Source organism: Drosophila willistoni (genome assembly GCF_018902025.1).
Source record: "Drosophila willistoni isolate 14030-0811.24 chromosome 2L unlocalized genomic scaffold, UCI_dwil_1.1 Seg196, whole genome shotgun sequence".
NCBI lineage: Eukaryota > Metazoa > Arthropoda > Insecta > Diptera > Drosophilidae > Drosophila > Drosophila willistoni.
The window spans coordinates 8,338,675-8,363,031 of record NW_025814048.1 but is presented as its reverse complement, the minus strand read 5'-3'; the positions used below and the strand labels follow the sequence as shown (position 1 = coordinate 8,363,031).

General features: G+C 32.9%; 4 protein-coding genes across 6 annotated transcripts; 2 read left to right on the top strand and 2 right to left on the bottom strand.

Moving 5' to 3' along the window:
• Positions 1-211: 211 nt before the first annotated feature.
• Positions 212-1,334, top strand: LOC6640006. Its single transcript, XM_047010241.1, has 3 exons — positions 212-669; positions 739-948; positions 1,021-1,334. The coding sequence occupies exons 1-3, from the start codon at positions 534-536 to the stop codon at positions 1,113-1,115; spliced, it is 441 nt and encodes a 146-aa protein (XP_046866197.1). The 5' UTR covers positions 212-533; the 3' UTR covers positions 1,116-1,334.
• A 214-nt stretch (positions 1,335-1,548) lies between these two features.
• LOC6640007 (protein fem-1 homolog B) lies at positions 1,549-5,803 on the bottom strand. 2 transcript variants are annotated; one of them, XM_002063015.4, is made up of 6 exons: positions 5,494-5,803; positions 5,369-5,437; positions 3,411-3,693; positions 2,609-3,351; positions 1,903-2,545; positions 1,549-1,839 (listed from the first exon to the last, which is right to left on the bottom strand). In XM_002063015.4, exons 1-6 carry the CDS (start codon positions 5,689-5,691, stop codon positions 1,676-1,678), a joined length of 2,100 nt encoding a protein of 699 aa, XP_002063051.2. In that variant the 5' UTR covers positions 5,692-5,803; the 3' UTR covers positions 1,549-1,675. The 2 variants fall into 2 exon arrangements, with proteins under 2 accessions (XP_002063051.2, XP_023037867.1); XM_023182099.2 differs by lacking the exons at positions 5,369-5,437; positions 5,494-5,803 and adding exons at positions 4,097-4,199; positions 4,273-4,324.
• A 1,151-nt stretch (positions 5,804-6,954) lies between these two features.
• On the top strand, positions 6,955-8,591 carry LOC6640009 (2-acylglycerol O-acyltransferase 2). The gene is made up of 6 exons (XM_002063017.4): positions 6,955-7,114; positions 7,170-7,267; positions 7,332-7,463; positions 7,557-7,898; positions 7,976-8,175; positions 8,238-8,591. The coding sequence occupies exons 1-6, from the start codon at positions 6,986-6,988 to the stop codon at positions 8,393-8,395; spliced, it is 1,059 nt and encodes a 352-aa protein (XP_002063053.1). The 5' UTR covers positions 6,955-6,985; the 3' UTR covers positions 8,396-8,591.
• A 1,882-nt stretch (positions 8,592-10,473) lies between these two features.
• LOC6640010 (protein GDAP2 homolog) lies at positions 10,474-23,266 on the bottom strand. 2 transcript variants are annotated; one of them, XM_023182079.2, is made up of 11 exons: positions 23,152-23,266; positions 22,773-23,076; positions 22,568-22,700; positions 22,392-22,501; positions 20,819-21,088; positions 19,676-19,809; positions 19,508-19,608; positions 11,559-11,712; positions 11,363-11,502; positions 11,089-11,287; positions 10,474-11,029 (listed from the first exon to the last, which is right to left on the bottom strand). In XM_023182079.2, exons 1-11 carry the CDS (start codon positions 23,260-23,262, stop codon positions 10,985-10,987), a joined length of 1,701 nt encoding a protein of 566 aa, XP_023037847.1. In that variant the 5' UTR covers positions 23,263-23,266; the 3' UTR covers positions 10,474-10,984. The 2 variants fall into 2 exon arrangements, with proteins under 2 accessions (XP_023037847.1, XP_015034229.1); XM_015178743.3 differs by lacking the exons at positions 19,508-19,608; positions 19,676-19,809; positions 20,819-21,088; ... (2 more) ...; positions 22,773-23,076; positions 23,152-23,266 and adding an exon at positions 15,656-16,187 and having other exon boundaries at positions 10,612-11,029.
• Between the last annotated feature and the right edge of the window lie 1,091 nt (positions 23,267-24,357).

The following is a 24,357-nucleotide window of genomic DNA, read 5'->3' as shown; positions in this document are numbered from 1 at the left end:
TTTTCCTTTTTGTATATGAAACAGAATTAATATTTTTTTCGCAATACTGTTGATTATTATTTAATAATGTTGATCATTTCTCATGAATACATATTTCTTTACATCTGTAGATATTATATATACAGATATATAATATATACAGTATAGACATTGAGTTTTCATTTTTAATAAACATTACATTTAATTAGTTCAACATTGACAAAAAAAAAAACTTTACCTATTAATATGTTAATCGAGCTTCTTAAATAGTTTCGTAGTCTCATTTGAATAACCCTAATATTCAGTTCAATGTCCCATGCCCTACCCGCCGTCTGGATGGTGTTCTCTGTGTAGTTCTCTCTGTTGTGGTCAGTGGGTGATATGGCGACGGGCCAGTTGGCTTTTGGCTGGTTTCGGTTTGACGCCTTCAGTTTAGTTAGTTGTGCGTTAGGACCTACTGAGGCCACAACAATGTCCACTCGATGGGGCCAGCAAGAGCATTGTGACGGCATTTATCGATTTTGTATATAACAACAACAACATACAGCAGGACGATGAGCATGCTGGGTTTTGTCTATCTAGTTCTCATATTGGGCTGGATATTAATTGTGTTATTTCTAAAGTGTAAAAAGTCATTAGCAGCTCCATTCCGTTTCGGCGAGAACTATACCGATGCCATCAATGAGACGGGTAGGATCAGTCTATGGAAATACATTTTTTTCGAATAGCTTATTGATTCTATTTCTCCTTTTTGTGCAGAACGTCGTCCTTCAGTTCATGTTATTCAATTGCAAAGTGATGATGTTGAACGTGAAGATCATTATATGAATCATTTTCATCGGCATACGGATAATTTGCAAAGATATTCACATCGCTCGACTCTGGAAGAGCGTACCATAGAGCGTACATATCCCACAGATGCAGTGATTAATCCTGCCTATACCCATGACGAGGATTATGTGATTAATGGTGCGTTATAAAAAAAAACTTGATTAACATATTCACAAGTCATTTCTCTATATAAATATATTCATTTTCTAGCTCCGCCTCCATCGTATGAGGAGGTAATGCGTCAGCCTCAGGTCTATCCGCAGGTCAGACAGAATAATCCCAAAATAAGCGACATTAATATCTAACAATAAGATTTGAAATGGTTAATCTATCGCATTTTGTGTATATAGTATTAATATATATGTGTATTTTTGGTTACATGCATATTCTCTCTTATTTATTTTCGCTCCTACAGAAAACAAATCAATTCAATTGATTTGAAACAAATATTTTTCTTTTTCAATTTGCCCTAAGCGAGTAACATATAATATATTAAATACATCACATACTATCTCTCCCCTTAGATGAATTTACATATACATACATATACATATATAGAAAAAATTGTACAAAAAAAAAAACATAATTTTTTACATAAAAATATGGATTAGAGTTACAAGACAAGAAAAACATACATAATATATATATCTATGTATATATAGAAAAATTTAAATTTTAAGAAAAGTAAAACAGTCAGTCAAAATGTTGTGTGTGTAAATAAATAAAACATGAATTGTGTATCCAAAAAAGAGATTAATGAAGAAAAAAAATTCATCTAAAACCTCAATACACGTTTTTCCTTTTACAGTTTGGCTAATTTAAGTAGCTAAATTCGAGAAATTCTCTTTGCTTTTTGTTTGTTCCTTTATGGTATGACTTTGTTTACACTATGCATTTGAATGAAAGCCTCCAATTGGGTGGGTATCAATCCCTTAAAGCTCAATCTGTTTGTTGCAATGGTGCGAGCAGACAAACACTTTAAACTGGTATGAGCATTTTGATAGGTTTGCAATTGATTGACCAAAGAAGCTAAGGAGAGAGAAAAAGTTATATGTTAGATAAACTTTGTATATCTAAATGACTCTTACTGACCTTGTTTACAGGCAACAGCAGCTGTCTGACCACTGGCATTAACTGCATCCAAATGGGCACCAGCTTCGACAAACAATTCCAATATGCGTGCCATCTCATACTGACGATCATGGGATGGATGTATCTTGGTCACCAATATATGTAATGGAGTATTACGATTCGTGTCCACAGCATTTGTCGAGGCACCACAGTGCACCAGGACCAAGGCAGTGGCATAGCAGGGAAATCTACACATATCACTGGTAAAGAACTCATCCACGGCTGTCACACCATTTACGGCGAGATGCAGCAAAGTCTGACCATCCGACATTCGGGTATCGTTCTGTACAAATTTGCGTACAATCAGGAACAATTGTTGAATTTGCTCCTCGTTGATATCCTGATCTTTGCGACGTCGGGCCATTTGGGTCACTGCTTTGATCAAATACAATGCGGTTATGCAGTTTTGATTGTTCTGATCTTGGACGAGACTGGCACAGGTATTGGGTTTGGCACTTATTAATTTACACTTATTTATTTGTATCTCCTGCTGGCACTTATCGAGAATGGGTAACACATTATCCAAAGTTAGTTTATGATTGTCCCCGCGTAAGATTTGGGCAAATAATTGCGCAAAACGCAACAAGTCACGCTCCACAGAGACCTAAAAAATAACAAAATTCTATAATTAGTGGTTCCGAAAACATTTAAATATGATTTCTCTTACATTATTTATCATACGCAAATCGGTTGCATAATTCCAAAGCACTTGACACTGTTCGAAACGTCCATGATCGGCCATGACGGCACCGCGATATATAATTGCCTGCGGAACTTCCGGATTATTGCGTCCCAAGATGCGTTCTCGTATGGCCAATGATTCCATATGTATGGAATGATGATTCAATTTGATGGCCAGCAATTCGGGCAAATTCTCAGTCTCAAACCAACTGTCATAGGCCGGAACGGGGGGTTCCACCTTCTTGCGTATGACATTACGTGGATCGGAGTAACGCATTTCCATGGCCCTTAATAGATAGGTATAGGCCATATTGATATCATATCTGGACTTATCATTAGCATATGTGGCTCCAATTAGCTCTAAAGTCAATATTTTCTCTTCCTGCGACATTAGGCCAGGACGTTCTAGGAATGCCGCGACGACACGATCATGCAAACGATCTGCTGCCTGCAAGGCTGGCGATAGACCCAGTTCATTCTTCTTTAAGGTAGCTCCATGATCCAGCAAAGCTTCAACCACATCCAAATGACCACTTTCCGAAGCATAATGCAAAGCGGTGGCCCCACACAAGGCCTGCTCATCGGGCCGTGCTCCGTTTTCCAGCAGAGTCTTGACCACCAAAGCATGACCTTTATAGGCGGCGATCATCAGAGTGTTGTTGTTAAATAGATTTGTGGCATTTACATCGGCTCCATTGTCAATAAGAAATTCCACAATATCCAAACGACCTAAACAATTACAGAAATCAATCAATTGAAGACCTTTTCTAGAGCTCACAAAAACTTACCCTCATAGCAAGCAGCTCTTAAGGGCGATGATTGCGCCTTGGTATTATGATTAATAGACGCTCCGGCCTGGACTAGCATTTTAACAATCTGCAAGTGTCCCATTCCAGCAGCTACCCAAAGAGCAGTAGCACCATAAACAACTAAACCATCAAAGATCACATTACATTCCCTCTCCAAGTCCACGTCATAGTGGGAGAGTAAAGTCTTGACGAAAGTCACATTGCCCGACATGGCGGCCATGGTCAGTGGGGTCAAGGATTGTCCATCCGGTTGATCAAAATTCTAGAAATAGAAATCATAATCTTAGCTTCCAGGGGCAACATAATTTGAAATTTGTTGCACAGCCGCAGCTTTCATAGTCAAGGTTGTCGCTAGGCGAAAATAGTGCGTGCCCCCCGTCATGATGAATCTTTTAAAGAAAACTAAATATATATATATTTCTTTTGCGTTGAGTATGATGACTTTTTGCCTTTGTATATACTCTTTGTTTGCACAATTTGCTTATTCTCAGTGTGTGTAAATATTACAATGTTTTTGCACTTTTCTTTTTTCGCCACCCATCACCCATCAAACCGACCCAAGCAGCAACCAAGCAGCTGCATCCAGGCCGTATTGCGTCTTGGTCTCTCTCTCTATATGTGTGTAGACACCAAAAATAGCCATTTATTTAGGTCATAGAACTCACCGCCGGATATGAAAGATAGTTAACCGCTGGCAATGGCTCATTACGAACTCCCCGCCAGAAACTAGGTCCTGGCCATGCGGATTCATACCAACGTTTGCGTGCACTAAAAACAAAATATACAGAAAACTAAATTGCAATGGATGCAAATCAAAGAGATTCCTTTATTTTCCTATTACCGATATAGTTCCGCGTACATAGTACGAAATTTTATTATTTTCTCTGATAACTGACAACTAAAAAACAAACTACTGGCTTGTGTCCTTATGTAAAACTCAATAAAACTTCGTTCTGTATGACGAAGGAATTAAAACGATTCACATTCCATTTTCCCGGTCAACCCTCGAAGTTTTGCCTCGAAGGATTCAAGGGGGTTGATTGACAAGAGAGCGTATGCCCATAACAGGGTGGAAAGAGAGAGTGCGCTTGAACAGCTGTTTAGCCAGGCGCGAGAGAGTGAATCCTTGCATTATTTTCGGGGGTTTCTTATTTACAACCGGCAGCTGTTTGCCCAAATAAACAGAGGGAATGGGAGAAAGCAGAGAGAGAGAGAGAGGGAGTTAAAGTGCTGCTTATATTATTTCTTATTATGGTAAAAGATAAAGCCGTTGGCATTATTTAGTTTATTAAAGTTTGATTAGATTTAGATTGATAAAGCGCCGTTTGCCCCACCAAGGTGAATTAATGAACGCACATTTCAGGAAATACGCAAAAAGAATGATATATTTGGCATTTGGCCAAGTTCATGTCCAGCTAAATCGAGAGCGAGAGTCGGTCCACGAGGCGTATGAGTAATGTTCTATTGAATGGTAATTGCATATGACAAAATGATGCTTTTGGTTTTAAATAGAGTTTTCAGTGAAAACAAAATCACATCATTTAATTAATTTCATCAAAATAAACAATGAATTACTATGGCTTGTTTTTTGTTCCTTCCTTTTTTGTAATTTTTGGCAAAACATTCTCTTTCACACCCACTCATTCTATCACACTCTCCCTCTCTGTCTCTCGCTTAGATGAGGCGATAAACAAAGAGGAGCCAAGGCAAACAGCGGCAACAGAATTCAATTTTTACATATAAATCGTATGTGCATACATATATATATATATATATATATAAATATATATGTACAAATGTTTATACATATGTATGTAGGTATCTACAAATTTTTTTATTTTCATTAATGACGCAGTAGTAATTGAGGCAATGCGCCTCTTGTCATTACGCAAAATGAAGTCTACCCCATTTTAGTGTGATATACTGTGAATACTCACTATATTAACCAAATGGGTTTGCATTTCCTTGCTGTCCACCACATTGAGAGCTTCCACGAAACGCATCATCTATGTAAATGAATTTGAATTAAGTCTGTTATTTACATTTTTGTTGGCATACTAACTTCACTACTCCGGGCAGCAAGATAGATTCTATTTAGTTGGGATAACATTAGGCGACCCTGCGACCCGAACTTTTCTCGCAGCTCATCACTAATCTCCATGAGCATGCCATGGGCCATGTTGTAGAATCCAAAATCTAGGCTATCGTCGTAAATTGCGGTATGCGGATCTTGATCTTGCGGCTCGGCATCGACTTCCATTATGTTACAATAGCGGACATCAACTGTTTATGTTTTGGAATTGCAAATTTGTTTTTGTTTTTCGTGTTTTTTTGTTTTTGGTGGAAGCGCAGCACCTGACACAAGAGATGAGCAATGATAACGATAGCTATTCGATTACCGATTACTGCATCACAGTGTTGGTAAGCATGGGAATTTTGAGTCTGGGAAATTTTCACTGGGCGGGCTATTTTAAAATAAATGTAAAATAATAATAACTGCAAAATTTTGACGTTTAAATAAATTGAACAAAAATAAATAATTTTAAAGTATAATAAAGCTTTATGGTAATGTTAAATACCACTTTGCAAATTTAATTCATGCAAATGATGGCAAATAACTTGTTTTGCCTGTATGTGACTTCATTTAATTTCCCTGGTTTAGTCATAATGAAACACTTTTAATTGTTTCAGTTCAAATAAAAGTGTACGTGAGTGGGGTCGAATTTTTAAGTGCACCACCAGACAGACGCATAAACATAAATAAAACACTAAAAAAACATACAACAAATTATATATAATTGTGAGTCATGGGGACACATGGACTTTAGCAATTACCTAATAACTGATCAGCCAATTACAATTACTTATAAGCTAGAACAAGTTTTGATTACATAGACTGATGAATATGATTATTGAATATGTGAAAAGATAAGTCGATTTCAACATGTAAAATGAATCAGCAAAATTTCTATTAAGACGCTCTAGTTCACTTTTTTTGTTTGCTTATCAACAAAAGCAAAGCATTAACTCTTATCAGAAAATGTCTACGCACAATTTAGCTATAGCAGACATTATTGGCTGACAACTGTTGCGAACTAGCAAAAATATTTCTAAAGATTTCAAAATTATAATCACAAATTGGCTAAAGTTCAAGTTTCCTCATTTTACTACATCTCAATAATATCAATTGTTATCGTTTGGGTTATAATAATAAAACAAAGCAGATAAGTAATTGATCATTGATTTTTAAATTTCGATTTTTATGAAGTAATTGTAAATTGTGATAAAAATTAAATTACCCATATAACATTTTACTTTTAGTTTACTTGCCTTACATGGGGGGTTCTTCTTTAATCTGACACTTATCTTTTTGGGTTCAGCCTAATCAGTTTGAAATGTCTGTGTGTGTGTGTGTGTGTGAATGAGGCTCTCGAAACCGATTTGAGATTGTTATATAGGCAAGAGTTCTTTTTCGATAAGGATAAGTACAAGTTGTTTAAATTTTTCTCCGTTTAGTTGTCAAAGAGACGCTGACTGAAAAGTAACTAGAAATTATGAAAATCGAATGGGCTCCACTTCAGGTGCCGCTTCAGCGGCGTTTACAAATTTTGGTCACTGCCTTTTTTACCTGGTCCTTTTTCCTACTGCCCATAGTATCAGTGATAATTGTGGCTCTACTTTTTGTAAGTACTTAAGATTTAGTAAAAAATATTTCTCATTCATGTTTTTCTTTTTTAGATCTATGGCAGTTTGTTTTTAAGAGCTTTGATTGTGCTCTATCTTATTTATTCATATTTTGATCATAAGCGCACTTATTCCGCCATGGATGGCAATGGGTAAGTTTTAAGTAAGTTTTCTTCTGTATATAACTCTTAAAATTAATCTATGAAACATTTTTAGCTGGATGATCAATCGTACTAATTCCATTTATCGCAACTATCGCAATTATTTTCCTGTTGAATTGGTTAAGACAGCCGATTTGCCAGCCAATCGTAACTATATCCTAGCCAGTTTCCCCCATGGCATTTTAGGGTAAGAATATAATCACATACCTAGCCAACTACATACTTGACGAAATGAAATCAAAATACATTATCTTATCGTTTTGGCCTGTCTTATTTTTAGCACTGGGATTTGCATTAACATGGGCCTGGACATAACTAAGTGGCTCGAATTGTTTCCCAAAATTCGTCCCAAAGTTGGTACACTCGATCAGCATTTTCAGACACCAATTCTACGTGAATTGCTACGTTGGTGGGGTTTGGTTTCAGTTTCCAAAGAGTCTTTGGTCTATTTTCTAACCAAATCAAATGATCCCAAGCATAAAGATAATCGTGATGGTTTCACATCCAATGCGGTGGCTATCTTAGTGGGTGGAGCCCAAGAGGCACTGGATTCACATCCTGGACGTTATATATTGACCCTAAAGAATCGCAAAGGTTTCGTTAAAATGGCTATACGTACGGGGTAAGTGAGGGGGTATGAAAAATAAGTTTATAGAATGGCAGTTAATATTTGTTTTTCTTTTTTCTTTTTATGTATAGTTCCTCTATAGTCCCCAGCATATCATTTGGTGAAGTTGATATATTCAATCAGGTGGCAAATCCTCCAAATTCAATTTTACGCAAAATTCAAGATTTTGTGAAAAAATTTACTGGCATTTCACCTTTGATTCCAGTTGGTCGTGGTTTCTTTAATTATACTTTTGGTTTTCTACCCTATCGTCGTCCTATTGTGCAAGTTGGTAAGTTGTTTCTATATATTTTTATATATATCTTTTTTTAAACTCTTTGTTTTTCTTTCTAGTGGGTTCTCCCATAGATGTCTTAAAGAGTTCTCAACCCGATCCAGCCTATGTAGAAGAAATTCATGCCAAGGTTATGACTGAATTGGAACAATTGTTTGATAAATACAAGGAGAAATATATACCCGATTCCAAAAATATCAAATTGATAATCCAATAGATCCAAACCAAATATAAGCATTTGTGATTACCATAGCTAAAAATTCCAATCCGAAAATATTGGTTTTGCCTTGTTTATGCCTAAATATATGTTAGTTTGTTATTATTTTTAACCAAATTCCTAAACAAATATGGAATTTTGCCTTTGATTTTATCTAAATATATAAAATTCATTTAGTTTGTTATTTTTAACGAAAGCGTATGTTTTCTTTATTACCAATTTTACTTAGTATATACAAAAGAAAAGAAAAGAAAAAACTCATAAAAAACTCAAACACTTTCAAAAATCTTTTGGAGCTGGACCTAAACTTAATAATTTAACGCTGTTTTGTTGTGCCAAGATTCTTTAACAACTATATAAATTTCTTTTCTTTTATATATAGGAAATTTTTTTTTTTTTTTTACTAAGTTTATATATGTATATATATAAAAAATCAAGACAAAAATTCCAATTGCAGAATTTTCTTTTGTTTTTTTTATCAAGGTACTTTCAACTTTTAAATTTTGTTTTTTTGTTTTGTTTTTGTCACTAAAGCAAGGATTTTTTTTGTTTTGTTAATATGTATATATATATATATTAAGAAGATATTAGATTTGATTTATCTACAGATATTTAAAAGATAATGAATACAATTTTGTTTTTTTACGTTTTAGTTTTTTGTTTTGTTTTGTTTTAGAAAGAAGGAACACTTGGCATAACTTGGGGGGAATTTTTTTAAGTGAATTTTTCTAAATTTGTTTTTAGTTTTTTGTTTTTGTTAGTTTAGTTTAGTTTTTAGTTTAGGTGGTTCTTATATCGTTTAATAACAATTTGTTTTTTGTTTTAAGCTTTAGCATACATTTTTCATATATTAACTTGTTTCTTTTGTTTTTTTTTTATTTTAGTTGTTGTTGCTAGGCTACAAATTTTGTTTTTTTAATGATTTTTGTTGTTGTTTAGTTTTGCTTAGATGGAATCAGGTGAGAGTGGTTTAAAAATATATGTATTTGGCATATATGTATATATATGTTTGGTTTTTCCTTTTCTTTTGAGTGTGTGTATGATGCATTTTGGAGAATGTTTATTTTTTTTTAGTTAGTCTACAATTGTTGATTTTAAGGTACATACTAGCCAGGCTGCCAAATATAAGTATATATGCTATTTTTCTCTATACTATTTAGGCAAAAAGGTAATTTGCATGGTGTGTGTTTGTGTGTGTGTGTGTATTGATGTTGTGTGGTTCCAAAAAAGCTTAAGAATATTTACCATTTTGTTTTTTTTTATGATCTTCTTCTTTTTGGTTTTTGTTTTTATTTTTTTTGTTGGTGTTTAAATCAATCCCTGAGTGCATTTTTAATTTGAATTATCTGCAACGGCATTGGCAAACGGCAAACGGCTTGAAATAAATTATTTATTTTTAAAAATTTTTGTTAGTTTAAGAATTGGTTTTTGCCTGCAAGTGCCATAAAATTGATTTAATATAAAGTTATTTATAGTTAGTTAAATGTTTTTTTTTGGTTTAAGTCGAATTTTGCTTGTGCATTTCAAGACGAAAAAAGGGAGAGGTTTTTTTTTTTTCTTTGAATTTTTTTAGGAGAATTTTCTATATTAATTTTGGTAGTTAATTGTTTTTCTTAATTTTTTTTTTTGGTTTTGATTGAGCTTAAAATGTGCTTGGAAGATTAACAAGGACGTGTTTTTGAATTTAGGTTCTTTTTTTTTGGTTGTTTTATTTATAATTATTATAAACATTTTATTTTAAACATATTGGTGTTTTGGTTTTCGTTGAAGGGGGCTTTAAGGGGGCGTCGAGAGGGGGAGGAATTCCATAGCTTTTTCGGTGAGCTCGTATCTCTAAATATGTATCTACAAAAGGACTTTTTGCGCTTGCTGTTCTCTGTCTGTCTCTGTGTGTGTGTGTGTGGGAGGGAACTAGAGGGGTGTAGTCCCCCCATTTACCATTTGTCTGCAACTTTAACATTTTTTTTCTTTTTTATTTCATTTTATATGGTGTATATTTGTAGTATATGTATATAATGTATATATATAAATACAATTGAATTTTTTGTTTTGGTAAGTACGTATGTTTTTGTGTTTGTTTTGTATATATCTCTATATATATATCGGGGGTTTCAAACTGCTGCTGCTTTTTCGTTCTATTCCAAATACATTTAATAATACAATTTGTAATTGCAAAGATAACTAACAATATATATATATATTTTTTTTTGCATTTGAATTGAATGGTTTTTGTTTTTTTTATCTTCTCTTTCATTTTTTTTTGTTCAGCATGCTAATCCAACATATTATTCTTTTCTATATATGAAATGTCAATCAATTTCTTAAATCGTTGCCAAAAAAACTAATTAACTAATTTTCCATGCATTTCATAAGAATTTGTTTTTTTTTTTTGTTTTTTTTTTCTCCTATTTTTAGCGTGTCAACAAACAGATTTTTTTTTTCTTTTCTTAGTAAAAACAAACAAAATATACAATACATTCTATAAAATCTATAAAAAACTTCCATTAGATTGTATGTATCTATGTGTAAGTGTGTGTGTGTATTTTAGTGGGTATTCACTGTCTTTTAGACAGCAACAATGGCCGCCATCTACGAGGCAGTCGGCACAGGATTAAAATAATGTAGGCCATTGGTCTGCAAGAAATTATAATAAATATTAAGAAAATTATAATAATTAAACTTATTAAACTTACCGCCATATCGTATTCTGTTATATAGGCGGGTATTTCCAATTGATCTTTGGTTATGGCCGAATATAAATGCTCTACACCAGGCAGCGAGTGAACTTTCGCCTTAATAGCAGGTGCCATAAATGTCGTGAACCACCAGGTCATCATTTTAGTCCAGAATGTCGGATGCACAATATAAAAGGCTTTCAGATTCTTTTTGTATCTAAAAGGAGACGAAAACCCATAAACAATAAATATCCATTTGTATCCATTTAATACTCATAATATCTCTACTCACTTGTAGGGCAATACACTGTAGACCTCACGCAGCCAATGCAGTGAAGGATAATTATTTGTGGATGTTAGTGTATGGAAGTAGGCAATAACATAGTCTCCTTTAACGATGGGATCCAATAATTTGATCAAATACAATAAAGCCTGCAAAAAAAATGTCATCAGTTAGGAACTTTTCAACTTAATGTCTATAATATTACCTTTTCCAGATCAATATTCTGAGCGGGAAACCATTTGCCACAGAAAACAATCACGGGACGTCCCAGACGATCAACACCGCTCTGATAGAGGCAACCAATGCCAGATACCTCATTTAAATCCTCCACCTGAGCTCGTCTCAGAAGGCGTTCGTATCTGAAGTAAAACGAAAGAGATAAACACAAAAGTTAATAACAATATAGAACAGTTTTTTAGAGCCAAGTAAAAGTTTTTTCTATAATCCACTTCAACTTCTAGAGTCTTGTTAGTTTCCTAACCTCAACAGAACTATGAAATGGAAAGATATTGCTCCTTAAAGTATGCAATATTCTATAAAAGTATTAATTTTCTTCAACAAATTTCAAAATTTCTGTTCAACTTGTAACTTTAAAATTGTTTAAGAGGATTATTTCACAGGACATTCCAAAAATTCTTTATAGGTTTCAAAAGAAAAAATTTTTGGTCTGGTTATTACATACTTTAGGGGGCAAAGCTTTCTAATTTTAAGATCCCAGATCTGCCTCTGCCTTACTTATTGATTAGTGAGTTAACAATCTCAAATTATTAAGTACCTTAGGGGGCAAAGTTCCTCTCTGTCTGCCTCTGACTTATCTGTTTATTAGTTATTTAAAAATTTATAATTTACAAAATTCTTCAAGTACTATTATTTATGTACTTATGTACTATATACTTAGATAGTTTTCTTTAATGATCGACGAGTTACTACGACTCTTAATGTTACTTAACTTACTTTAACTGAATATTTGTTATTAACTCAAATAAATGACTCAATGACAAAAATCCCTAACACATTAATTAGTTGGTCATTAAAGTTTATTGTAATCTGTATCTGTAATTATAGGTTTGTAATTTTTATAACTTTAAGTTTATTTTCGTTCTGTGTTTATATTATCTAAATTTAGTCACTATTAACAACACAGGTAAACAAAAATGACATTTTTTTAGTGCTAAGATGCTATTTTGAGTGTGCTGATATTGAAGCTGCCAATTTGCATTATTTTTTGGGCTTGGATGCAGAAAATACATATAGTTTGTGATAAGGCGAACCCTTTGATCTCATTCAAACCTTTTGTTTAAAAACTTTACTTTGGACAAATCAGACCAAGGAGAAGATATTCGAAGGAGATTATTAATCATATAGAGAAGCCATAAGGCTTAAAAAATGTTTAGAAAAGGTACTTCTGCTCTACGATGTATTGCACAGCTAAAGAAAAGTTTAGGTCTCATTTTTAGATTCACAATTTTCGACTTTGATGACATTTACAGCTCTACTTTATATTGACGCCTTTATTTATTATTACTGCATACAAAAGTATATATAAATATCTAATAAATTAGATATTCTTTGCCCTAGTGTATACACCTAGACCTCGCTTTGCGTTGGGGATACGTTCCAAAAAAACACGACGCAAACTGAAACGACGCAAAGTGAATTAAGATTTTCTATAGGCAACCATGGAAAGATCAAAGATAGGTTCCCGGGCCATAAAAAATACTAATTTCTAGAAAGAAAAATTGAACAAAGTAAACATTTAAAAACAAAAATATTATTGCATTCATTCATTAAAAAAAAAATTGCTTCCATTAAATCAAAATAACCTATTCAATTATTTATCTTTATAAGTTTTTAGTGGCTTCGTTCACCAAAAATTTGTCCAGAGTATGGTGAATAGCTTTTTTTTGTAAATTTAAATAAATTTCTTGGTAGCAGTTGATGTTTGCAGCTACCGCCTGGGATACCTTAAAACTTCTGTCATTGTCAGGATCGTTTTTTATAAAAATTCTCCATTGCTTCGTCAATCAGACCCATCGCTTTTGAAATTTGTTTGGAGGATAAACACTGTTCTACGAACATTTCTTTTTTGATATCAAGACGCAATTATAAACAGAAGTAGGTAAGCTAGATGTCAATGTTGAAAAACGTAAAACTGACAAAAATTCAAAGGCAATGTTGGTAAAAGTTGATATTGGCGTTGCCACAATGGCTGATAAGGAAAAAAAAGTTAAGCAGTCGAACTCAAGACAACGCAACAACGAGAATTTAACGACGCACAGTGAAAATTAGTACTAATAAAGCAGCGACGCAACTTCGAAAAAACGCAAAACGAAACGACGCAAAGCGGGGTCTAGGTGTATAAACTATCTATGCTATATAGGATTTTACAGATTTGCCTTTTCGAACGTTAATCGGGTTTTCCAAATTTATTTATTTTTAGATCTGGGTCATACTTTATATACAATTTACAACATTAAAAAGGGTAATTATTATTAATATTTGAAATACTAAAATTTACATTAAATAATTACATTCTTGTTTATTAACTTGTGTGTAAAAAAACAAAAACATTTACTAGAAGTCATTTTCACATTTTTTTTGTACTACTTTGTAATATTTGAAGCATACTTTTCGGGGAGCCGGCAAAATACAGTTGTACCACTAATTTGTTTGTAAATAAAAATTAAAACTAATTCAATATGAGTCAATTGAGAATCGTACAAAACAGTTGTTGATATTAGACGAATAAAAGTTTTTAGAAGAATTTCCATGGAAAATTTGCACATTAAAAATAAGTAAAGCTAACAAGGGAATCTTTTCTACTCTTCTCACACTTTAAAATATTTTATTAGTGCTGTTTAAAATTCATTTCACAGATTGTCTGGTACGTTTAATATTTGTCTCTGGTACTATATGTTTATTTGTTTATACATACATATATGTATAAGTATAAGGCAAATAAAATGACCTAGACCATTCGAAAGGCTAATAAAAATTGTGTTTTCGTTTTGGTTTGCTCAATGCAATTGCTAAGTGCGCATATATGAGGCACCCATTGAGTCAGATCGATCGATTGGATGATGATTAGATGAAGGAAAAGAGGGAGGGAAGGGCTGCTGACTAACTACTAATCGATTCTGTGTGAAATTTGTGCTAATTGATGAACGTGATTAACAGTTTTACAAAGAGACACACGTCTCCGAACTGAAGAGAGAGAGAGAGAGCGAGTAGAAGAGCTTGTCTTTAGATGACCGCAATTAATAATAATAAAATTATTATTATTCTGCACAGTGGCTCGAGTAGATAAAGTCATAGATAATAAAGATACTTTGCCTTTCCGGCAAAGTGACGCATTATGACGTTAAAGATGACTTTTCTAAAGATACGAATGCGGCGTTTTCTTCGCCCTCCCTTTACTTGACTTCCCCTCTCTCTCTCGTCACATATATTCGTGTGAAAATGTAATACTCAAAACAAATATAATTTATACATATTTAATGCTAATCCATCTAATAAATTAAAGGAGGAGAGGGAGACACAGAGGATAACAGAGGTTACAACTTGTGATTATATCACTATATAAGGCTATTTTTATAACCAAAAACCATATTTTCAATATACATTAAAATCAGAGCAAAAAAATATATATTTATTTGTTTTAAGTCTGACGTAACTAGAACAGAAAGTGATTTTCTATGTGATTAGACGACTTTGTGACACCCTTTTTTAATAGACTAACTAACTAATAGTGTAATTACCTAGCTTAACTCAATGATTAAATCATAAAAGTATCTTAATTGAAATGACTAACTAGGGAAGCGACTTTTAGAACAAGCTTATCATCAAAGTCTTTGTTGAAACTATCTTTACGCTAGTTTTCCTACAGTTTTAACTCTGGGTTGGGATCTAAGAGTTATAAGAGACTATTTGGCGCGTTTTCTATATTTCCCAAGATCTAATTTGTGATATATTTTTATAAATTATAAATGGCTTTTGTTATTATCACACTATGTGGTGGCTAAATTTAGTTTTTTACGATTAATTACACATATTTAGCTATAAATTCAATGGTCTTGCCTTTTGTTAGTTGCTTTAGGCCATTTATAGAGTAGAAAATATTGTTGACTTTGACTGACTAATTGACTAACTGACTGACTGAGTGAGTGAATGAGTGAACGACAAACTGATATATAGAGGCACTGCGTGACTGACACAATTTGAAAATGAAATTGATTTCCTTTCATTTTATGCTAGTTGTAGTTGCTTTTGTTGTTATTTCTGATGGGTTGGTTGGTTGGTTACCTTTCTTCTGGCGTTTCCATGAGCTCATCAGGCAAACTGTCGTTTATATCGCCTGTGGTCTCTTGCATGGGACTTGAACCCAAGTCAATAGACGTCATTCCTTCTAGCATAGTTGTCATAGTGTTGGTATATATAAATATATATATATAAATGTGTTTGTGTGTGTGTATAGGGAGGTTGTAGGTGGGCTTTAACACCAATTAGTTTTTATTGATTTTCTTTTAAGCTGATTTGTTAAAAGTTTTTCTCGTTTTATTATTTTTGGTAGACTTAAGGCAATAAGGAAGCCGCTGTTTAGATGATTTTTTTCTTGATTGATTTTCTTTTTTTTTCAAAAGAATTTTTATATTTTTTTTTTTGTAAATTGACGTCTTGCTCTCACTTAAATTTGCACACAGAGACAAACAGACTCTTTCACTTGATTCTTTCTTTTTTCTATATACACTAACACACACACACACACGCTCTGGTGGTGTTGTTGTTATTATTGTTGTTGTTCTTGGTTACGCACAAAGACCTCCGTTCACAGTGAGTTGCGTCTCTTGACTGAGCATCTGAGTACAATAGCGAGTTGATTTTGTTTTCTACGCCCGCCCCCACAACAAGCTAAAAAAAAAAAAACAACAAGGAAGATGCATAAGAGAGAGAGAGAGCAGTGGCGCCTCTGGAGCTCTCTCTCTATCTGTCACGCTTTCGGTGTTTTGATCTCTCTCTCTCTTTGAGTTTGCGCCTTTTGTGGGGGGGTTTTGTTTTTTTTGGGAGAGGGAGCCGCTTGTGTGAGTGACATCAGTTAGAGGCAATTGCCCAAGGACATGCATATGCATGCCAGAAGCTAACCGTTTTATTTATACAAATGTCAAAAAAAAGACACAAAAATATAAAACCGTTAGCAAACCATGGCAGTAAAACAAAATCAAAGTCAAATGTTTGCTTCTGTCAGAATTAAGTGAAATGCGCAGAAAAATAAAACAAGACCCAGAAAAAAAACAACACACACACATACAGGGAGAGATATAAACATTATGGCGAAATTCTATTTTCAAACAACTACTAAAAGATACAAATACATATGTATGTATGTATGTGTGTACGGTGAACCCCAATTAAGAGCGAAATGCTAAGTTTATTGAACCATTTAGATATTCAATGTACAGGAAGCTGTGCCATAAAGATGACGCCTCTTTATATATGAGTATTTACATGTGTATTGAGTTAATTATTGCAAAATGTCTACAAAATGCATACTTGTTTTTTTCTTCTTCTTATTGATTGCGGTTGTTTGAGGGGTTTCATTCAATGAACTGCAACAATTTTCGATCCGGTTACATGGGACATCAAAAGAAATTCTCATCATTAAACTGACAACGTGAACAAATCCTGTTTTATTTTTTTTAGGGTAATGAGTTCTGAATGTTTAGTCACATATAAAGAATTCTTGCAATTTTGAGTTCAAATAATAAATCAAATTAAGGGGACAAGGTATGCAGATGAAGATTTAAGAAACAAATAGATTTCAAAAATATATGCTTTTAACAATTTACTGTCAAATTGTATGAAGAATAATAAACAATTATCTCAAAATTTCTTATTTTGGCTTAGTATTATCTAAAAAAAACCTACCTAATCGAATAATCTTAAATATTTATATATTCTTTACTAGAATAATGATTATCGCCCGTACTAAAATTATTTTTTTATTCGAATTACTTTGTAAAACTGAACAATACTGAGTTTTTTTAGCGTGACACATTTAAAATTCAGACATTTTGTAAATTGATTTGTGTTTATTCCAGTACGGGCCACAATTATAATGATTTATATTATATTTGTATAATATACTTCATAAGTTTTTGTGTTTCGGATAAATAGAAGAGCCTAAATGGACAACAGAATAAATTTTTTAGAAGATTTCATTTTTACGACATTTTTTTTTAAATTTTTCATTATTCAAATTTAAAAAACAGATTATTCTTTCATTATGTGTTTATGTACAAAAACTTAAAAAAAAAACCTAACAAGATTAAAAAACGTTTTTTATTTTTTTTTAATGTTAATAAAAGTTTCTAAAAATAACGTTAATTTTCAAGCTCTACTCAACCATCTTCCCTTAAAGCTTTTAAAATAATGATTCACATATACATACATATGTATTATGTACAAATATAAATGTAAATTCTTAACCCTTTACTGGCCAGTGTTACCTATAGACAACATTTTGTGGATACTTTGTTTGGACCCATTTTAATTCGGTCCTGAGAGGGTCATGAATTTTGAATTTTTTGTGTAACAGTTTACTTTTTCAGACGTAAAAAGTTATATATTATAATAACATATATAATTAACGCTTGGGTAGAAAAATGTATCACTTAATGTGTGTAAGTAATATTCTTAAAAAAACAAAGAAGCTAACTTAAGATACCTTAAAATCTCTATTTCCACTAAGTTTTTCCATATTGGTACATTATACGATAGTTCCCAGTAAAGTAGGCTTCTATGTACATTAGTCTCAGATTTAAAATATAATTCTACGTAAGCCCTTTTAATAAATTTTTGACATTTAAAGAGATAAGTTAAATGCATTGTTACATATTTTTTACATTTCGGATTCAGAAATATTTATTTCTTTGATGTTTAAGAAAATACATTCCTATGAATATTAAACTCTTAAGCCCTTAATGCTGAATTAGTTACCAAATAGTACTAAGTACTTTCAAAAACCTTGCTCAAAAACATACAGTAGAATCCGGTTATAAATTGGTATTGGGACCAACCAATCACTCATCGAACTTTAGTCGCTATAACCGGACGGAAGTTATAAGCGGAGTCGTTATAACCGGATTCTACTGTTACTTACTTATTTGTAATGCAATTGAAGATTTGGAGTAGACAATTTGTAAAACATTTGAGGTTCATTTAAGTTAATAAGTACTTTATTTCCTGTACTACCAGTACTACTTAGTTTGGTGACAAAATATTTTCTTAACAACATTAACGAAGGGATTTCGTGTGATATTTTGGCTATTTAGAAAATATTTTCTCTTTTCTATTCTCTCTCTTTTCTCTATTTTTTCTTTCGCTTTCCCAAAATAGACACAGACTTGCTTTTTCTGCGTACATTGAATGAAATGGAAAACATACGTTTCATTTCCTTTTATCTGATGTGTGTGATTCACCTATAAAATGTTCATAAATATTTATCTCTAGCCACATTGAAACAATAACAATAATAATAGAAAAACGTAATAAGATTATTTTTGGTTCAAATCAAATTTGGACAATTGAGAATTCAAAGGAAATGTGGTCAAAGGTTTGACATGCAAGCCATGACGTCTGTTCCAAAGGCGTCGTCACTGACGTCACAAGACGTCACGGGATAAATAACAACCAGGCAGGCAATCAACTCTTAGGGGGTTTTTTTTTCGGGGGGGTGTACTTGCCACTTTCCACTTGGCATATTCAATTAGAGTGTTGAGCAGGACGAAGGAAGCGTCAGAGAGACCAACACCGACACCGTACAAACGGAGACGACCCGGACAAGCATTTGAGCTTTGAGTTTTGGATGACTTTGCGTGCCAATGTTGTGTAAAATTTACATAAGCACACAAAATAACAAAAGGCCCCCCACCCCGACTCCCCACCCTAAAACGGAGTAAGGGGTAAAGGCGATGGTAAAGGAACATTTGTTAGACGCTTAAGATATTTCCGGCATGCTTTTGTAATAAATATTGCACATTGAAGTGACTCTAACCCCGCCCCCAATCCCCCACTATTATAACGTGTTTATAGACTGTAGTGTTTCTTTGTTTTTGTTGTTGTTTTATGAACTGATGATATCCGATATGGACAACTTACCTCTCTTGATGCTCTATGCCCTCAACACCTTCTGAGATGACATTCTCATAGACACCATTACGCGGACGATCGCTAAGCAAATGTTGTCTATCCAAGTCACGCTAAAAAATAGAAAAATAAATACAATTTTATATCAAAAAACTCTACACTCAGTTTCAAGTCGCTTACCTGCAATTGAGCTTGTAGTCCTGAGCTATATGAATTCAAGCTAAGTCCATTCATATCTCTGGCACCGTTGCCATATTCCAAATCTGAACTATTTCCCTCCATATCGTGGGGACTAACGTCTGAATCGTCGTCAGCTGTAATAATAAATAAAGTTAGTTTATTTAAACTAAGAATTAAATTTCTCTATTATTTTACATGAAAACTCAAATGAGTTGTTTATCATATTAAAGTTTCTTCTGTTTTTTTTTATTCGTTCTTATCCGCAACTTGAATGCTGCAAAATTTCTGATGAACTGAACTGATTTGTTTTTTTTTTTTATTATGATTCTTTAATTTATTTTTTCGGGCTCAAGTTAAGTCAGCTGAGCGAGAGAGAAACTGGAATTCACTTCTACCCCCCATCTCATGCACCCTTCCCTCCACCCACTCATACAATTTGTTCTTCTCTCTTCTCGTTTTTTGAGATAAACAGGCCCTGGGTTTGTTTTTTCTTTGCTTGACATGTTTGATTTGTGTTTTCTCCGTTTTTTGAAGTGACATTTTCTATCTGTAGATAAGACAATTTAAATATAAGACCAAAAACAATTTAGTTTTCTTTTTGTTTCCCCCATAATCTTAGATAAACTAAGATGCAATATGCATCAGATGAGATTATACACTTGACAGCATTTTAAATCTTTCAGATACACATGCCGCTTAAAAGTAGGCTACACTTTTGCGACGTGCCAAAAGCACGAGTCGGAGAAAAAAGCTTTTTGATCACGACTAATTCAATTTGTTCCACAAATTAAACTTACTTAAATTTTTTGGTTTTCTTGGTTTTTGGTACCGTTGTTTTTATGCAACAAATAGTGCACAATTAAATTCGTAATCGACCTGCACACAAGCGACTTGAAAACGTAACTGAAGCCTTAAAAATATCTATGTGGAAATGGCGACTCGTTGCTGGTTGTGTTATTGTTTTTACTGATTGCTTTGCTATATACTTCTTATGTTCTTGTTATCTTATCGGTAGACCTAGCATTGACATCATTATCGGCAGCTGATAGAGCCATCTATATCTCACTTCAATATCTCTCTTTGTTTCCATCTTTATCTTTCTCTCTCTCTCCCTAATGACGACATTTACTCAGATTAACTCACCCTGACAATGGTTATGATGATGACGCATATGGACACTGCTATGCTGAGGATTACGTATAATACGTATCTGACGATCCGGATCCGGATGTTGAGGCTCACCAAATTCACCGCCAATATCCTTGGGCAGCTGCCACAGGGCGCTGCGCTCCTCCAGCTGATCGCGTGGAAAATATAATGGGGCCAGCACTTCGTAGATACCACGTTCGCTGGGACTAACGCATAATATCACAACCTGCAATGGACACTTGTCCAGATAACGACGAATGGTGCCTGTCAAAACAAAGAGAGATGAAATATAGATAGGTTAATAAATCAATAAGTCTTTAAACTATTTATACTGATATCTAAAGTCTTTAAGAGCTAAGTCAGTACTCAAGTTTAAGTATCTAGATTAATCCCTAACTAAAGTTGGTGACGTATGCGTCCAATGTGTATAGAGTTTCGTATACAGTAGAAGCTGGGAAATTTTAAATGTCTCAAAATAGATTATTCATGGTTTTAGAAGCAACCGTTTTTTCTCTCCGAGATTACAACCAAAAGGTTTTAATTTAAAAACAAATTCGTTTCGTTTTTTACTTTTACTGCAATTTTTTATCCCAAAAAGTGTATAAATTAGATCTCAATGCATTCGTTTTATAAAAATTTATATTAAAACTTTTTGGACTAACATTTTCCTCAAAAAGTTCGCATATATGGGATTTTTCTGTTTTGTTTGGAATCAATTTCTTTCAGAAACCAGAGTCGATCGTCCAATTAACTTATATACACCATTAGAATGAATCCCTCTTATGAATCATATATAATAAATAAGTCAAACCGCAGAATGAGAAGTAAGTAAGTCATAACAATTTTAAGACAAATATTAAACAATTCCTCTCTTAAAGTAGATAAGAATTGCCTTTAATTATAGCGGTCCGAAATTCTATTAAGAGAATTTGAATTATAAAACTATCAACAACGATGATGTTTGCATAATTCAATTTTTAACAAATTTTAAACGAATAAAATGTTAAAAACCAGCTTGATTTGGATTTGAAAATGACAATAGCTGAATCTCCTGCTTTACAAAAGCGAATCTAGGGCCGCTAAATAGTGGAACTTTGCCCCTTAAGGTATGCAATATGCTGTAAATGTATTCATTGTTTCCCAAATTTATAACTTTTCGTATACCTTATATCCTAATATGTCTCTATAAGCAACGTTTGCTTTGAAGATTAGTTTTTATACATAGTACATTCTAAAATTTATTTAAATGATTCCTAATCCAAATTTTTGGGCAGCTTATTGCATAAATTTCCCTTTTTAAAACCCTAGATCCACTGTGCTTTATAAGCTAAATCTAACCTATAAATAGATTTCTATCCCTGTACTTTTATCCCTATTATTCTTTATTTACACACAGCAAAACCTTCATATAACGAATCTGCGGAGGCTCACAAAATTCTTTGTTATATCTATTGAATTGTTAACCTATTTTAAAATTTGTTTTGTTGAGTTTTTTCCTATAACAAAAGTACGTCATATCGAGATTTCATTGTAATGGTATTAGCTATAATGGTTAATTCCTACGTACGTAGTGCAATATGAGATGCCACATCGGCTGGAAAGCTTTTCTGATTGGCGCTAATATTACAAATTGATATTGTACGTAAATTCAGTTCCTTGGCCTTACAGAGAACATTTCTAAAAGACAAAGAAAAGGAAGGATTAGTAACCATTAATATGATATATCAATTAATCACAACTCACCTATAACAACAATGCAAAGTATTTTCGGCAGCTGTCTTAAATTTTTCTCTATAGGCAGGTGCCACTGTGTGTAGAACATATTTGGCTGGCAGATTGTAACCACGCGTGATGCGTACATCACCAGAGCGGCATTCTAAGTCGGAAAGAGAGAAGAACCCCAAATGTAATCTTGGTCAATGTGATGACTTAATTCGAATATACTCACCACCATTCTTTGTGCAATTTGTGAGTAATTCGTCTTTTAATTGATTTCCTGCCCTGGCAAATATACGCTCCGATATGATATTGCTTTCAGTCAATTTTTCAACGCTTGAATTTGTGATGGCATCCACATCCAGACAGGTCTGGTCGCCATCCCATATAACAAAGCGATTATTCACATCTGTGGATAGGGGAAAGGGGGAACGATTGTGCCGGGGGCCACCCAATGTGGAGTAATCCGTTATGGGTAGCCTTGTGTCCGTTTTGTGTGTTCCACCCCAGGTGGCCAAATTGTCCAATTTGATAAGCTGCCAAATGAACAACAAAAAAACACGAAAGTTAATTAAATTCATTTATATCAAATGGAGTATTTAGAATCTTACACATGTGCTGCTTGTGGAACTGGCTGATGCGGAGGCGGAGCTGGAGGGGCTGGAATTGGGGCTCGATTCGAAGGCTTTAAAGTCCACATTGGAATTTGTATCGAGACGCATTGCTCTGTAATCAAATGAGAGACTAATTAAATGTGGAAAACGATTTCTTAATAAGTTATAACGTTAATAATTAACATCGTAGTATTAATATGGAAAACAAAGTCCGTTTTATGTAAAGCAAAAGGCACTCTTGTTTATATAGGCCTCAAAAAAGACGTCTTGAATGCCTGTTTTTCCGTTCTCGATTGAGACTAAAACTAAACTATTGAAATTAGAAAAAATAATGCTAAAATAAAATTTATTCCATTGTTGAAAAAAATCAATTCAAATAAAATCTCTTATCATTAGCATTGAATGCGAAAAGTAATGAAAAATTTTGGTTTGGCATTAAAAACACAATTTTGAATTAATATTTTACGAAATAAGGAAAAAATAAACTTTTTTATGTAGGAAAAAATTTAGAAAGTATTGAAAATTTAGAAAAACATGGAAAATTCGAAAAAAAATTTGGCATAAATTAGAAACATTTGTGGAAAATTGTCAATAGCAAATACAAGTTTTAAAAAAGTTCTGCAAAAGTTCTAAACAATTAGAAAAACTGAAAATAAAAAAAATTTTAGAAATAATTAAAAACAAAAACAAAATGATATTCTCATAAAAAACTGAGCAAATGTGCTAAAAACGCAAAATAAATTGGTTTTGAAAAAATAGGAAGTTTAAGAACAAAATTTAAAAAAAATTTATTTTAATAACAAGGAAAAAACAATACCGAAATTCGAAAAATTTGCTTAATTGACATTACTCAATACCGAACGAAATCGTTTTTTTACTTTTCATTTTTAAGGCTAATGAGGAAAGATTTCATTAAAACAATTTCAATAAAGAAGAATGATATAATTTCATAAAATTTAATTATTACCTAATTATTATAATAAATTTCTTTTTAACGTTCATTCGCAATAACAAAAAATACACTTTTTTATTCTTATTAAGAAAATAAATGCATGAAAAAGCAGTATAATGTAATATATTATAAAATAAAGTAAAATAATGTAATTTGGTATGAGTAATATAATGAAATGTCATAAATACTTCATTAAAATATATAATTGTTTAAATTAGACGTAGTTATGTAACACACAAACTATATAATAA